Here is a 16681-nt window from a genome sequence, read left to right on the forward strand (position 1 = left end):
CGTGACTTCCGTTTGAACTTCCGTCAGAGGAAATAAACTTTATTTTTGACGGTGGTAAAAAGAACCTTGAACACGAGTTCGCAACACGAGCAAGAAATCATCCAAGAGTTAACAAATATTGTGATGTATCACGTGATATACGTTTTTTAAAAGGAGTAATAGAGTATACTGCGTGGGCTTCCTGTGGTTGTTCAGGAAGATCGGACAAACAAGATGATGGTGGCTACCAGTTGATATATTGCCAATCAAATTGCTTCGATCTTAAATAGACACGTGTACTATTCAAACACAAATCACTCCGAAGGTACCGTTAGATTCACGATGGCCGCAAGATCTTGGGTCTATGTATTATTTATAATCCTATTTCCAGACGTTGTTATTTCGTCTGAGAAGATCCAAGAAGCTGATGTAAATAAAGTGGAAGACGTGGAAAAAATTGACCTAAAACATGCTAAAGACAAATACAAGTTTAAAGGTAGGAACTCCGGCTTGAATTGACAAAGATCTTACTAATCTTTCATCAAAATATTTCTTTGTTAAAACTTGAAGATTTAACACATAAGTTATCCAAACATTTTGTGACCACAGCTAACCCAATTGTGGGCTATGTATATAAGTACACTGGTTAATATACAGATTTGTAAAAATCTTAAAGTTTTAACGATTTCTTGGGAGAAAATCTATATGGCTAAGACTTATATTGTGCCATGGTCAAAGCTTGTGATTCATAGTTGTTAAAATTTTGCTTCACTCATTTCATTGGTTCAGAAAAAATGCCCTTTCATTGTTTATATTTTTTATTTATTCATGCATTAAGTTTATGACTATAGAAATGAACATTTATCCAGAAATTTTAAATATTTACTTTTTTTGTGCTTCATTTTAGCTTCTTGGGAAGGTTACCTTAGGAACATTGATGATGCCATTACCAAATATGAAGATTGCTCTAATAAATTCTGTGGTTGCTATAGAGATGTAATCGACAATGACTTACGACTATGGAGTGATAGAGGTGGCATAATCAAATCTATTTTTGATATTGCCAAAAACCGTGGAACTCATTACCAGATTATTAATCACAAGCTTTATAGAGAGAAGGAGTGTATGTTTCCTTTCAGGTAAGTACGCCACAGGGAACCCAATTATGAAAAAATAAATAAAAAATGATACAAATTCAATTTATAAAATACAATTCAATTGAAAAATTAATGCACAGTGCGCAAAATTATGACCACATTTATTGCATGTGCATACTTCTATGCACAGTTTCTGTATGTTAAACTGACACATTTCGATACAAAGCTGGCTGGTTTTATCAAATAAGGTGTGCAAATGATCATTTGGTGGGAAAAAGCATGTGCATAGAAGTGTATGAATACATTAAATGTGGTCATACTTTTGCAGTTACACTATAATATATATGACATCTAAAAATGTAAAAATTGAAAAAAATTCTGATATACTTTCTTCCTCTCCCTCCCTCCCTCTTCCTTCCTGCCTTTCTCCTACCCACTCCAGATCCCACACACACACACACACAGTACTATCTTTGTTTGTGTTGCCCCAATTTGCCATTCTGATTTATATTGAGGCAATTACATGTGAAATTATTTGAATAGGTGCAAAGGAGTAGAACATTTTTTATTGGAAATTATTGATAAACTACCAGATATGGAGATGATAATTAATGTCCGTGACTGGCCACAGGTAAGTGATAGGAAGATTTGGAAACACTTAATAATTTAGTCTATTTGGCTCAGTGAGTTGGTATGCATGGTACTAGCATGTGTTTGAGGAGGTCAAATGTTATAAGGTGCTGCCTTTGTTTTAAAATTATCTGCAATTTTATTAATTGTTAGACATTTGATGCGCAAGGTTTGGATAACAATGTAGGAAAACATTCCTATCTCAAAAATTATTTGGAAACACTGAACATAGAGGGTCAAGTTTATATTTTCAATGCTTATTGCCCGGGGGGGGGGGGGTACTCCGCCAGAATTTGGGTAGGGGTGATCTGCTGGGATTCTGAAAGAGGCACCCTGTTTATATGACCAAAAAAAAAACAAATTTGTAGACCCTGTTTATGACAAAAGATATAATTAATTGCACTGAGTTCCCGTTTCAATTATCATGTCATCTCGCGTATCATTTTAGAAACCCTGAATATGACAGGAAACTCAGGAAGAACTTGGAACTTGAGTGAATTGCATACCCTGTTTATGACAAGAAGCTCGAAAAACCATACATATGTACCCTGTTCAGCGGATCATCCCCGTATAGTCCATATTTTGGAGTACCCCCCGGGGCTTATTGTTCCAAATGTCAATAGTCAATTTCACAGTTCCCTGCACCATCTCGAAAGGTAGCAAGATGAATGGTGACCCTGCCATGGTAGAGACCTTTTTTAACACCTTGCATTGGACAATTATTCATGTGTCTCTATCATTACAAGCTCACTGTTTGTATTGCTTCAATCAAAGGCATGGCTGGTGCAGAGAACTGTGAGGTGGACTATTATCACCTTCTAAAATTATTAGATTTTTTTTATTCTGAGAAAAATCCTGGACAATAAATCCCCAGCAACTGATAATTGAATTGCATCATAGAAGTGAAAAAATTGATTGTTAAACTCCCTTATAGTCTCATTAATATATATATAATGTTTATTATTACATGTATACATCCATTATGGTGTATTGTATGTTATTATTTTCTTGATATATAGTCACCAGTTTGGAATGAACCACTCCCAGTATTTTCATTTAGTAAGGTAAGTTGATATAGATATTGTAATTGACCTTCTGCTCAGTATCATATTCAACTGCCAGGTTATTTGCTACATGCCACTAGTAATGCTTTTAAGCATAAATTTATGAGAGCCCTCCAGTTTGCAATGCACCATGGGAACTTTTGATTCATTATTATTATTATTATTATTATTTTATTAAATAATTTAAATGTGCCTTAATTGTCTATAATAATTTCTTAACAGACTAGCAATGAAGTAGACATCATGTATCCAGCCTGGACATTCTGGGAGGGGGGGCCAGCTGTCTGGCCGATCTATCCAACAGGGTTAGGCAGATGGGACTTGATGAGGGAGGCATTAATCAAGTAAGTATAGAGAGTTGTTCTAAATTTTATCTCATGTACCTGACCTTTGAATTTAATCATATGGCATTGTCTTATCAGAAAGTCAGATGAATGGCCTTGGGAAAAGAAGACACCAAAGGCTTTCTTCAGGGGATCAAGGTACCATTCAGAACTCAAGATAATGGCTGGTCAGTCACCAGCCCGGGGGGGGGGGGAGGTACACTTGCCCGTTTAGAGTAGGGATGTGCTGCTGAGCCCTCTGAACCCTGACCTCTGTTCCAGAGTAAAATCGCTGAAATTCATACCCTGTTTCAGAGCAAGATTGCTGAAAACCATACTCTGTTCTGATATTGCGAAAATAGATACCCTGTTCAAGAGAGGAGAGAGCGTGATTTCATATACCCTGTCTCAGAACAAGAGTGATTTTATATACCCTGTTTCAGAGTAAAATCGCTGAAAACCATATCCGGTTTGGCGGCACGTACCCGTATAGCGAATATAAGGCAGTACCCCCCACCATTACCAGTCATATCATGGTGACTGACCAAACTAGCTGAAGCATAATATCTTCTTTATGACTTGAAAATGTTTTTCAACTGGTCAAAATGAACGGCAAGGAAAAGATGTGTCACCTAAAATGTATGCCCTTGGAAATAGATGTATGTTCTGAAGACTTTTTTAGATGTATTAAAAGGTCCACACAATCTATAGGCATAGAAAACCTACTGGTTGATGTAAAGAATAAAGGGCCAAAAAAAATCAGGAAAACCTGCTAGACTTACGTATCAAAACCAAGATGTATCAAATTGACCAAACAGATGTATCGAAGATTTTATACGTATACTTTCTTATTAGAGGATTATCATGATAACAAGAGTACAAATATTTGTTTGCTCATTTTTAGGACAAGTTCTGAAAGAGATCCTTTAGTTATTCTATCAAGAGAACATCCAGACTTAGCTGATGCCAAGTACACTAAAAACCAAGCTTGGAAATCTGATGCTGTAAGTCCTAGTACCTGGCATATGTATGCAACTTTCTGTCCAAGCTGCTTATTGAATGGAATGGAATGAAGAGAATAGAATAAATGAATAAATGAACACAGGGAGTGAATAAACAGAATACATATTTTGAATGCAATGGAATAAATAAACGAATGGAATCAATGATGCAGCGCAGCAAATAAGTGGATAAATGAATAGAAGGACAAGAATGAATAGATGGATAATGGGGTGAATGGATAATTGAGGGTGTGAGAAATGTTATGCCAACTTAATTATCTTCCTTTCTCATATTGTTTGTAATTATAATTTTTACACTGATAATTCATTGCACGACAGGATACCTTATATGAAGCACCAGCAAAAGAGGTCCCACTAGAAGATCACTGCCAACACAAGTAAGATCTGCAAGTCCTCATGTATTTTGCAACTTGCAAGAGAGGGGGTTTGTGTTTACACAACAGATCAAACTTATCTGTTCATTGTTCTTATTATTGAGCAGCTTAAGTAAATAAATAAATGAATGCTTTGGTTTGAACAAGAGGGAGGTCAAGGTGAGGAATGTTTGGCATGAGAGAGAGAGTGAGAGAGAGAAAGAGACAGAGAGAAAGAGAGAGAGAGGGGGGGGGGCCGGTCTGGAGAAAGAGAGGAAGGAAGAAGAAAAATTCATATAGATCTTTATACCCCCAAAAGTCGCAGCCCATGTTTAATTACCGAGTTCTATTGAATTTTCATGTCGCTTCAAATCATCTTTTTCTATTTCTTTTTCAGATACTTGTTCAATTTTCGGGGTGTAGCTGCTAGTTTCCGTTACAAGCACTTATTCCTGTGTAAATCACTAGTATTCCATGTAGGCGATGAGTGGCTAGAATTCTTTTATAAAGCACTCAAACCTTGGGTTCATTATATACCAGTCAAGACAGATCTATCAGATGCAAGGTAAGGCTCTAAACTAAGGAAACCTCTAGATCATAGTTAATGTCTAGATGTCGTTCTTGCATTTAAGTTGCCCTCTGAGTTTTCAAAAACGAGTTTACCGACCAACCGTGAAACCTACTATCCATACGCTCGCTTCAATTCTGTTCGTATTAGGCCGCAGTAAAATTTTTCGCTGTTTATATTTTCGATAAAAACGCAAGGCACGCAAACGCACGTTATGTAAAGAATAAAAAATAAATTTTTAAAAAAAATCAGAAACGGGGTATAAACTGAGGTCAGATCTCAGAAACTGTAGATTTTGCCTCTATAAGGAAACTATACTCACCTCAGAAATTTCATAATCCCTCAAATCATGATATATTTAAGGAAGACCAACTCAGCTTCTTCTATGAAGAAAAATACCCAAGGCACATCGAACAATCTTACGCGTGACGTAAACCTTCTGAATTTAGTTCTCACGTAATCTTTTCCAAGTAAAGGAGATAAACTAGAGTTATGTCAAACAAAAGATAAGAAAATGCCAACCAAGAATAACAGGAACCACACGAAGGATCATGTTTAATTGGAAGTAAAACAAAGCTATTTTAGGGTCATAGTTAGAATTACTTTTCATATATAATTTGATTGATATGTCCGGATATCATGAAACCGAAAGTTTACTAATGTCTTTAGGTTTCGAAAGGAGTGAGTCATTTAGTCAACAAAGATTAGTTTTTCTGGTGGTTGCTGTTCAGGAGATACGAAAGTAGCCCCACCCAAGGTTATACCGCAAAGTTCCGCTTTGCTTGCGGTGCACATTTTTCCCTAACCCTCTTAGGGACGGACCATAAGGTGATTGAGGGTTGCGTAATTCCCCCAAAAAAATATCGAGCAAGCGGCTTCACCTGCAAAAAATATCGCGCAACCTCTCCTTTCAGTAAAGAAATATCGAGCAAACAAACAAACAAATTATACTGCAGTGGTTGTTACAAAAAATTTCGTGAAACATAAATTACTGCAATCCCCCTCAGTTATCCATAATGGTTCATCCCTTATACTTCCCCTACTTTCCCCATATGCACGCATCGCACCAAACTGGGTATGTATCAAATAAAAAGTATAGAAACGCATTTGTTTTCGCTTTTCAGGGATCTCTTAGAGTTTGCTATAGCTAATGACAATGTTGCGCAACAGATCGCCGAAAGGTAAGATTTCAAGTTTGCTAAAGACTTGTTGTTACGCAGTTAAGGTTATCCTGCGTAGCCAGGCGTTCTCATGTGTTTGTTTTGTTTTGTTGTTGTTTTTTTTTTTTTTTTGTTTGTTTGTTTGGTTTTTTTTTGTTTGTTTGTTTGGGGTTTTTTTTCATGGGGGATTAGGGCGGAGAGAGGAAGAGAGTTGATGTTACAGTGTGCAATTTTCAAAGACAATGAAAAAAAAGAAATAAAAAAATTCCGTTTACAAAAATATCCCGATACGTTTAGACGGGGCCTTTAGTAACTTTAGTCCTCTATTATATCTTTCCAGGGGATACACGTTTATCAAAGAGCACTTGAGAATGCCAGATATACGGTGTTACTGGAAAAGACTATTAAAGAAGTATGCCAAACTGTTGAAGTGGAAACCAGTTAGAAACAATGATTTCATGAGGATCACTGGAAATGAGAGTTGAACGACCAATATAGAGTTAGTACTGTAACTTCCTAGAATTCCTGGAAATTTTCTAAAATTCCGGCGTGTTGGACTGAATCTGTAAAAGTATTATGCCAAGCTCTTGTAATGAAAACGCGAACAAGACTTCTTTGAAGAGTATTGGACTGACGACTGAAACTCAAACCCACCTATTTACACTATTTCTGGAATTCCTGGAAAACATGTAAAATTCCATTGTTTTTTTCTTGGTGTATACTGATTCCATAAATTGGTGTTTTAGCTCTTTTGTCGATTCATTAAATATCGCTCACACACCGTGGGCAGTTGCGCGACCACAACCCATAAAGAAGCGAAAACCACGACTTATGAAGCAGTCTAGTTTCCGGTGGTAAGATCCCATCGATTGCTAGTCAATTCCCTCCAAAAATATTTAGAAATTGCCACCATATGTAGAAAAATCAATATAACTATTATTATGCAGCCCCTTCCTCACTGCTGAAAAATGAGATTCGCCATTTTCCATACTAATCGTGTTGTAATAATAAAAGACATGACATTTTTACTTAGATTACTGTCTCGTATTTTTAAAGGGGACCTAGGATAGAGAAGAGACGAACGGCGCATATCGCAAGCTTTTGATTCCACGAATCTTTCGGTCAAGCGCAGAAAAACTTTGCACTTTGTACAAGTCAGTCTAAAATGAACGCCATCACTTTTCATGCAGAAAAGACAGCAACGTTTTAAATGGAGTTAGCATCATGTATCTGCTCCATGCCCGCAGACAACGCGACAGATTCGGATGCCTGGGATCCGTACTCTAGTCTCATGACATCGATCGTCCCTCCGTCTTGTTCATCTTGATCCTCGGCTGATTCATCCACAGAATGAGATTCAAACCGCTCAGAATATGCCCGCGCTGATGACATGAGCGATGAGGTTTCCGTCTGCTCGTCCTCAGAGTTTGATTCGTTCGAGTCTGTTCTTTGTTGTTCACTGCTTGCGTTTGCTGCCATGGAGACGAATGAAGTATCGTACCCTAGTGGGTAGGTAGATGCCCGCTTCACTTCGTCTGCATTGACAGATGAGTCCTGAAACCCTGTAGAGCTGATTTGCCTACAAAAAGGTCTTGATCAGTTTGAACCTTAATCCAAGAATATAGCCATCTACTAGATGGGTAACCAGCAAGCCTTTGGAGAGTATATTATAAAAAAGCTCGGTCGAAGAAGTGGGGGGGAGGGGAGGAGGTAAATATCCTACGTTAATCAAATCCAACTAGTGGTCTCTCATCAATGCGGCGTTTTGATTGGATGAGCTAGGCGTCTTTTTTTGCTTGCTAATAGTGAAAGGTGAATAGTAAGTAATAGGAAACCTTAATTGGCGAATTAATTCTAAGATTTGTTTTTCGTTTCTCGGTGGATAAATGTCAACTGATTGATGAAGTGTCCTTCTAAACAGACTAATAATACAATAATAATCGATAATAAATAGCTCTGAAACGGCTAACAATTATACAACTCTTAAGAACACGGGCCAGGACAACCCTCAGGCCTCAAGTCAGAAGAACTAAGGGATTGTTTTCAGTTAAATGATTTTGTTTCTCCATCTATACCCATACAACAAATGACATATCAATAAAATACCTGGTTAGAATAAGATCATCAAGGCTGAGTACGTGGACGCCAGCTACGGCTGCTTTAGCCAGGTTCTTACGACGAAGTAATGAGAGCTCTTCCTACAAAAGAATCCAGGAGACAAACATATGAGCATCGAGTGATCACTAAAAAATGTTCAGCCTAAAGTTTGTGTTCGCAAAGAACCAATTGCAAGATAAAGTACATCCTATAGAAATTAGACTATCCTTCCTCACAAGCAGCTGGCAATAACTCGCCCTGTAGAAAATATCGCGAATGAACTAAGCAAAGAGATTTTTCTTGTAAATTTGGACAGATGGAAATTATTAACTAAAAACCATGCCACGGCAAACGACACGGTCACAGCTTAGTAACAGTCTGACAAATCAAACCGCGCGCCATGTCTTTGTTGTGCGGCGCCGAATTTTGTCTTAACATGGCCATGCAATTATTGAAATATACTCCTACTAATAACATCCCACTGGTGTTGATTGTACAGGTTACGGTTACGGTCACGGTTTGAAAAATCGCAGCGCGCGCACGTCTTTGTGCTGCGCCGAATTTTGTCTTGACATGACCATGCAATTATTGAAATATACTTTTACTTATAACATACCACGGGTGTTAGTCGTACAGGTTACGGTTACGGTCAAGGCTTGATAAATTAAAGCGTGCGCAATTTTAGTTTGTCGTGACATGTCATACAACTATTGAAACATACTTTTACTAATAACATACCACGGGTGTTTTATTCTCAGCAGTACTGGTCTTATTTTTGACGTTAGACGAGCCAGAAGGTCGTGACCAGGTTCTTGCCGCTAGTGTAATGGTCATACTTGTATTACTTGTCCCTGATTTAACTCCAACAGGATATGATTCCTCTGTATCTACTGACGTCTCATCGCTTGTGCTGTACAGGTTTGTCTCCGTTGTCGTTGGAGGAGTCATGCCCAAGTATTCTATGATAAGGCGCTTGAGACGTTTGTAAGCTTCTCCTAAATCGTCTGGAAGAAAGGCGTATTAAGATGGTCAGTGTATAGGCATCAATATACGCGTCACCAAGCATCATCTACACAATCATACATTATCGTCCACACTAATACACATTATCATCATCATTGCCGTCGTCGTCGTAGTCGTCGTCATCGTCATTGTCATCCTCATCGTCGTCGTCGTCATCTTCTTCATTATCATCAGCATCATCATCAGGTATCATCATCATCTTCATCATCATTAAAATCATCATCATCATCATCAGGCATCATCATCATCAGGCATCATCATCATCAGGCATCATCATCATCAGGCATCATCATCATCATTATCATCATGCACCTTGCACCGTTATCCCTTCCATGCATCCACCCCCATTTGAATATAAGGACAGTCAGATGCCGATTGAAATATCAAAATGGCTTCAGGAATACACTTTGTCACTATTTTTGTCGTATTCTTACCAGAGTTTATAGCCATGTCAAAGAATCCAGGGCTATTTCTGTGCTTTGATAGGTACATCTCTACCCGATCACAAGTGTAGTGTATCTGGGAATCTGTGTAATAGCCACGCTCAAACATTCGTTCCTCATGCATCTACAACAGATAAACATAACATTAGATAGAGTTTCCATAACGCACCAGTGTGCATGTTACGCACTAAAAGAGTGGAGTAAGAAACCTCATCCACTAGGAAATGAAGAAACGGCATTCTACATTTGCGTATCGTCGTAATGAAAATCTATTTAACATCAGTAATGTTACGAGACTGAAATACACATAGATATCACTAACCTTACGGTTGACTGGAACGATAAGTATATATCTGGGCTCGAAGTAGGTGTTCTTGAAGCTTAGCACTCCCTTTAAAGATAGAAGATGAATGATGAGAAAAAGAACAAATGAACGACGAAAGAATAGTGAATTAATGAACTAATGGGCGAAAGAAAGAAAGAAATTAAAGAAGACATGCCCGATGTTAGACTTTCCGGCTCTTAATTTCACATTTATACTATGTACTATACTTCGACTATGCGGCGGTTATCTTGCCAGGAGGAAAAAACCGAAACGAAGATAACGGAAAATGTATAGAGTTTCGTGTGTCTTTCTTTTATGGGTAAGGGTGATCGGTATGCCGTCTTAATTCATATTTTTTGTATTCTCTTGTGAAGGGCTGTTAATATCAATCGACGTCATTACTGTAGCAAAGCTTCATTTGCCCCCTGGACGCCCAATAATGCCTTGCGGTCTAAGATGGTTGCCGTATCGTCGAAGTAGTCTATTGTAAACAGACTTACCTCTAACTCCATGTGAAGTACTGCAGCCAGTCCCTCCCTTGCAACCTCTTCCACTGCATCTCTGGTGATACCGTACAGATAGCTTCCCACTTGACACGTTTGTAAGAATTTACCCTACGAGTAGAAAACAATCATGGTAACGTTAAATAGTTTTTTATATAAATGCGACCTGTTGTCGGATTTCAGCGGGATATATGAGGAATGCTGTTATTAACGGAAGTTCAAGTCTCGTAATTTCATTAACCCATTGAAGAATTTTCAATTTAGACGCTTTTTTGCACCTTTGCAACTTAGCTTAAGGGTGGGGGAAGGAATGTTGAAAGTCTCGTTCGTGGATTATCCATCTGGGGGATATGGGGGAGGGGAGGGGGGGAGACTTCTCAGACTCAAGAGCTACAGAGTTGCCCTTTCTAGAGAAATGTTTAAACTTATTTAAGATAAACAAATTAATTGATTACTGACCGACATTGCATCAGCTTCAAATTCTTCTTTTGTCACAAAGAAATAATCTTCTCCATTCTCTTCCTTCTTTCGAGGAGGGCGTGTGGTATGTGAAACTCTGAAAAAAAGAAAAAAAAATCGAATTAATGAAGAGTCATTTAGTGTAAGGACAAGCCAGGTACGTACTTCTGAACGAATAGATCATTTTCGAGATTCAAATTACCGCTGTATTCCTTTATTACAGACTCATTTACTCAGGGTTAGTCTCGCATCAATGTCTAAATATTAACAAATACCAACGGTAAAGTAAAGAATGCACAACTTCAACAAACAATACAAACACTTTGAAATTTCAAGGACGTTAATTCGAACACAAGAATATTCTACACAAAATCGAGGCTAACCCTGAGCGAAAGTGAACTTGAAACTTAAGTGTTAGCCACTGATTGGCTGATTCTATTTCAAACAAAATCCCATGGGACGAGCGTACTTTAAAGGTCGGAGAAACTTACCCAAGACCAAAGAAGTCTGGAAAGTCTTGGCACAATCGCTTAGCTAATGATCTCTTCCCAGATCCACTAGGGCCGCACAGGACTAACATGGGGTACGGCGTATCGGTACTTGGTAGAGTACTAAAAATATTTATAGGTGTTATTAATTTGTTATTTTATATTGTGCAATTATATCAAAATGTTCAAACGCGCATTGAAACTGTGTCTAAAATCGAGTGCTTGTTTGTTTGTTTTTATGACGATGACTGCCATTCCGCCCTAAAAAAGACTTGGATTGAAAATCAATTAATACAAATGATTAATAATTTATGATTATTATCAGTTGATAACATACCTGTCATATATTCTTGTTGGCTGAAGTAATGATCTTACAACATGAAGCATGTGATCACGTGATGCTATCAATTCTGCTGGAGGACTGAAAAGGTTGATGGCTGCCACCTGACAATCAATCAAGCAAACAATCAACCAATCGATTAATCTATTGATGGTTTTCAACCATTCCCAAGAGAATTAAATGACAAAAGACACGGCGGCCATGTTGGAGGATATAACAACAGAATTCATTGACAATTCTTTTGTCTAGTTCCTCCAACATGGCCTCCGTGAAAATCATCAATGAGACAATCGATCAACTAAGCCATGAATAGATCGAATTTACAGATAGTTTCTTCCTTCAAGATTTTCCCGAGTGTGCATGATGCAGCCGAACGTAACCGTGGGTTATACGATAGGAAGTCCGGCTGCACGTAGGCTAGATTTTTCCTCGTTCTATGTACTTATTGACTGAGTGGGAGGGTCGTACGGGAAAATATTTGGCTCGAGGTCCGTACAAATGACCAAGAGCCAAATATTCTCCCGTACGGCCCGACCTAACTCAGTCAATAAGCATTTGATCATATGACCCTCACGAAAATAAAAATAATTAAGAAAAAGAAAGCGCGCGGATTCGAGCAGGGCCGGACGGGTTTTTCCGGCTCCGGCCCCCATCACGTGACTTTTTCCAATGGTTTTATAAGAGCGCGCGAGCAGGGCCGTACGGGTCATATGATAATTTAGATTTTTTGTCATACAACAATTGAATGGCATCACAGGAATGATTGCGAATGCTCAATGATTACACAGCACCCTATGGTATGCTGTGAGATTAGAATAATATTACTTGGTATGAGGCCTTCCTTGACAATACTACTTGTTGTACCTTTTCATCTGGAGTGATTTTGACTCTATCCAGCTCTGTAAGTGATTGTATCCTATATATCATGGATAGACGATAGTCTGGCATGCCCTGCAATATCAAATAAGGACAACTATAAGGAACCTTGCGCGCGGTAAGACAAGTGGTCGGTAAGTGTTTGATCAACCACTATCCTAAACATGGTCGACCAGATACCGAGGCTATACGCTACTTTACCGGCATTACGCTACATTGCCGACCAGTTACCGAGGCTATATACTACATTACCGGTTCGCTACATTGCCGACCAGCTACCGAGGCTATACACTACATTACCGGCATTACGCTACTTTGCTGACCACTTACGGACGTTACCTTGTTCATACCGAATCCCTACAAACTATTTTTACCGTTACTGACACTTGCCAGTTCCAACAATTGTTGACTTTCGCTGTTGTCTGAAGCGGCAAGAGTACATTGCTTCATGACAACACACACTTATCATAAACAGAATCTAACCTGAAGTGGGTTGTGTAAAAGATTTAGGTTTCGTAAAAGCTTCAGCTCCCTGATATATCTGACTTCTGCTATGTCAATAATCTGTAAGAAAGAGTTAAAAGATTTCTCTTATTCCCGGTTTATTTAATAGCTTGTGCACATGGTTAAGTAAGTTCCATGAGGTGCTGTGAGGTACTATGGGCTTGCATATCACTATGGAATCTATGCATATGCATAATATATGATGTTGCAAAATGCACAGTCAGATTGCATCTATGCATGAAGTTGAAACATGCACACTGAGGTTGCAACATGCAAAATGATGTTAATTACATGCACAGTGAAGTACACACATTTTTTTATATTTGAGGTTACATATTTCAGATTATGAGATTACCTGATTTTCTTCAAGATTTACATCTTGTAAGATAGGATGGTTCTGCAAACCTTTCATACTTCTTATATTGTTTTTGGCCAGATATAGTTTCTAAAGAAGAAGATGATCGTAAATAATTAGTTTCACTGTCAATATATCTTACTGTCACTGTTACTTTAATTTGGTTTAAAGGACTCACTGACCTGTATATGTAATAGTGTATCCAGATTCTCAATCTTTTTGATCTTGTTGTAACTCTAAAGATTACACAAAATAGCACATCAAGACTACACTGCAGGCAACATTGTAATCCAAGTGGGATCCCTGTAGCCATCCAGAAACTTATGCATACAGGAATCCCATCCCTAAGTAAACCCGAAAATGGATAATGCTGACACTGCACTTTTTATAAAAAACTTGGAAACTTCAAGTGGGACCCCTGTGGCCATCCAGAGGCTTATGCATACAGGTATCCCATCCCTAAGTAAACCTGAAAATGGATAATGCTGACACTACACACTGTTAAAAAACAGATTTGAAAAAGCTTACCAAATCAAGAGTTTGTAAAGGTAAATTGTCTAGGTTAGCTATTTTCTCAATTTGGTTGTGCATGAGGCTGAGGTGTTTTAGGTTATGACACTCCATTAGTCCTTGAATTTCCGTTATTCTGTTGTCTGTTGGGTTATTGAGTCAAGGAAAATCATTACTAATGATAATTTCATTTCATATGGTAATTTGAAATCAAATCCAAGTAATACCACAGTCCAAATTCAGAAAACTGGAATTTAGAAGTTGATGTTTTGGGGAGAGGAAATTACCAGAGAGCTCAGGGAAAACAGAGCTAAAAGTTTTGCAAAAGCTTCCCGTAACAAATTATAGATAACTTTGGTTATCAAAGGATACAATCCAGATTGAGGCAGACAAGTGAATGATATGCAGAGAGATCAGGTATTTCAGTTATTTCATTGTAAGAGTAGTTCACTTCCTGTAAAGATAATATTCGAAAATTGATACAAAATTTGATACATTGACAAAAGCATGACATATATATAATCCCCAAATACATCCAAATTATTCATACCCTTATGGCTAGTGGTGGCTTGAAGTCCAGCAAGGAAGTAAGTTTATTATGAGATACATCAAGGAAGATCAAGTTAGGCATGTTTCCAAGGGGTGTTAGATCTGTCAAAAAATAAAGGAAACAATTAATAGGACTAATTAGATTTACATGTACACAGGGTAATTTTCATCTTTGCCCTTTTTAGATCAAATTAGAATTTAAAACCTGATTTTTGGGGAGGAAGAAAAACCCATGAAGCACAGGAGAGAACCGACAAACAACTCTACTCTACTGGCATATGTTGAGTCTGAGGATTGGACTTGGGTAGTATTGGTGAGAGGCAATAGCAATGACACCTGCATTTCACAATATACTGTATTGTGTTAATTAACTCATGGGTGGACACAAACGGCATTGTGACTCATAATGAATATCATATTGACCTAATTACCTGTTAATGAATTATAAGAGAGTGTAACACTCTGTAGATAAGTGAATTCTGCTAGCGGCTCAATGCCTGTCAAATTGCACCCCTGCATTTATAAAGAATAATTTTATTAGACTATGTATTTTATGCATACAATGTCTCTTTCTTAGAATGATTTTGAAATTTGACCTTGGAAAATCAAGAGCTGTACATTGACAGATTGGACTGGAAGTCAGTTAACTGGATCTTGGATTTCTTTTTTTTTTCTTGAAAAGGTATGGATAACATTTATGTATAGCAAAAACATTCCCAACCTCTAAGATTTAATTTGTGCTTCTAAATTTTGAATTTTGAGATATTTTTCATTTTGGAAAATTCAGAACCGTACATGGAACTAGATCTTCAGATAGAAAAATGTTATTGAATACAAAATTTTCAGTTTTTAAGGGATATTGATAATCTTTATGTATAGCAAAAATATGCCCAACCTCTAAGATTTAATTTGTGCTTCTAAATTCTGAATTTTGATTTATTTTTTATTTTTGAAAAATCTAGAACCGTATATTTATGGACTGGACTAGACTGGGAATAACTGGATCTTGGATCGCAAAAATGTTTCCACATCAGGATCTGCAGCTTTTATCCTATACTTTTCATGTTGATATTGATAACTAGTAATTTCATGCTAAAATTTTCCTTATAAATAAAATGCCAACAGGAAATTTGATTTCTATTGCTTTCCTTGATTTTTGACTGGCTAAGACTAAACACTTACTGGTAGAAATAGAGTAAGAAAGACTTGCAGTGTGCCATCAGCAGACCTTCCAAGCTGAGAAAGCCCATCGGCAATCATGTCGTCTGACAGCCCTCCTACGTACTCCACAGACACCTTTAGACCAACACAGGGAAATAAAAAAATCACATTTCTGCTATACAGTACTTGGTTCGGCAACAATGCATTCCCAAGAGAATAAAATAATACATGACTTCCATGTTTGAAAATATACAACAACAAAAGAATTCAGTTTGTCAAATTCTTTTGATATGGCATTAATATGAGCTTATAAGCTCATGCAATCAACATAGAAGTTAGAATTTTATAAATTAGGATTTCATTAGTTTAAGTAGTGAATATTCAACATCAATAATTATAGCAATATTCTTATCACATGTCAGTCTATTATTCAATAAAGGCTTTAGAGAAAAAGAAATATTTTGATATAAGCTTAGTTGAGAGTTGACTGTCAGTGTAAAAAAGGACGACAGCATTTTTCAAAAAGACGAAAGGACTATTTTGCGGTAAATACGGCGAAAATTTCATCTTACTGTGCACTATGCAAGCTTAAGGAATATCTAGAAATAATATAGAAGCTCCTGAGAGTATTTACCACTTCTTCTTCAAAGCTTTCTTCTCTGCTTTCAATTGTTTTGGTTTCTCCTTGTTGTCCTTCATCCACTACATTACTCATTTCACTCTCCACATTTTGAACCTCAGAATTAACTTTCTCGACTATACTTATACGAGAAGTAGACTCTAGCATCTCCTCTGTAAGCTTTGAGTCTGTTTTAGCCAAACCATTATCACTAACAACTGAATTTTTCATTT

General features: G+C 37.5%; 2 protein-coding genes and 1 long non-coding RNA gene across 3 annotated transcripts; 2 read left to right on the forward strand and 1 right to left on the reverse strand.

Moving 5' to 3' along the window:
* The first annotated feature begins 61 nt into the window (after nt 1-61).
* On the forward strand, nt 62-7230 carry LOC116296167 (protein O-glucosyltransferase 1). Its single transcript, XM_031704138.2, has 11 exons — nt 62-475; nt 887-1118; nt 1620-1707; nt 2726-2770; nt 2993-3114; nt 3193-3252; nt 3998-4097; nt 4434-4492; nt 4866-5033; nt 6161-6217; nt 6537-7230. Exons 1-11 carry the CDS (start codon nt 322-324, stop codon nt 6679-6681), a joined length of 1230 nt encoding a protein of 409 aa, XP_031559998.2. The 5' UTR covers nt 62-321; the 3' UTR covers nt 6682-7230.
* On the reverse strand, nt 5575-16679 carry LOC116296165 (leucine-rich repeat and guanylate kinase domain-containing protein). The gene is made up of 19 exons (XM_031704136.2): nt 16464-16679; nt 15851-15964; nt 15100-15181; nt 14670-14770; nt 14492-14573; nt 14138-14262; nt 13792-13845; nt 13610-13699; nt 13234-13314; nt 12739-12825; nt 11872-11978; nt 11538-11657; nt 11047-11143; nt 10585-10698; nt 10082-10150; nt 9751-9883; nt 9032-9297; nt 8303-8394; nt 5575-7775 (listed from the first exon to the last, which is right to left on the reverse strand). Exons 1-19 carry the CDS (start codon nt 16677-16679, stop codon nt 7403-7405), a joined length of 2403 nt encoding a protein of 800 aa, XP_031559996.2. The 3' UTR covers nt 5575-7402.
* LOC116296169 (uncharacterized) lies at nt 14044-15802 on the forward strand. The gene is made up of 4 exons (XR_004197092.2): nt 14044-14157; nt 14854-14981; nt 15246-15350; nt 15631-15802. It is a non-coding gene; the product is annotated as an uncharacterized LOC116296169 (long non-coding RNA).
* Nucleotides 16680-16681: the final 2 nt, after the last annotated feature.

The sequence above is a fragment of the Actinia tenebrosa genome, unplaced genomic scaffold (assembly GCF_029948245.1).
Source record: "Actinia tenebrosa isolate PJP-AT-01 unplaced genomic scaffold, QUT_ActTen_1.0 PGA_scaffold3__52_contigs__length_22856419, whole genome shotgun sequence".
NCBI classification, from domain to species: domain Eukaryota; kingdom Metazoa; phylum Cnidaria; class Anthozoa; order Actiniaria; family Actiniidae; genus Actinia; species Actinia tenebrosa.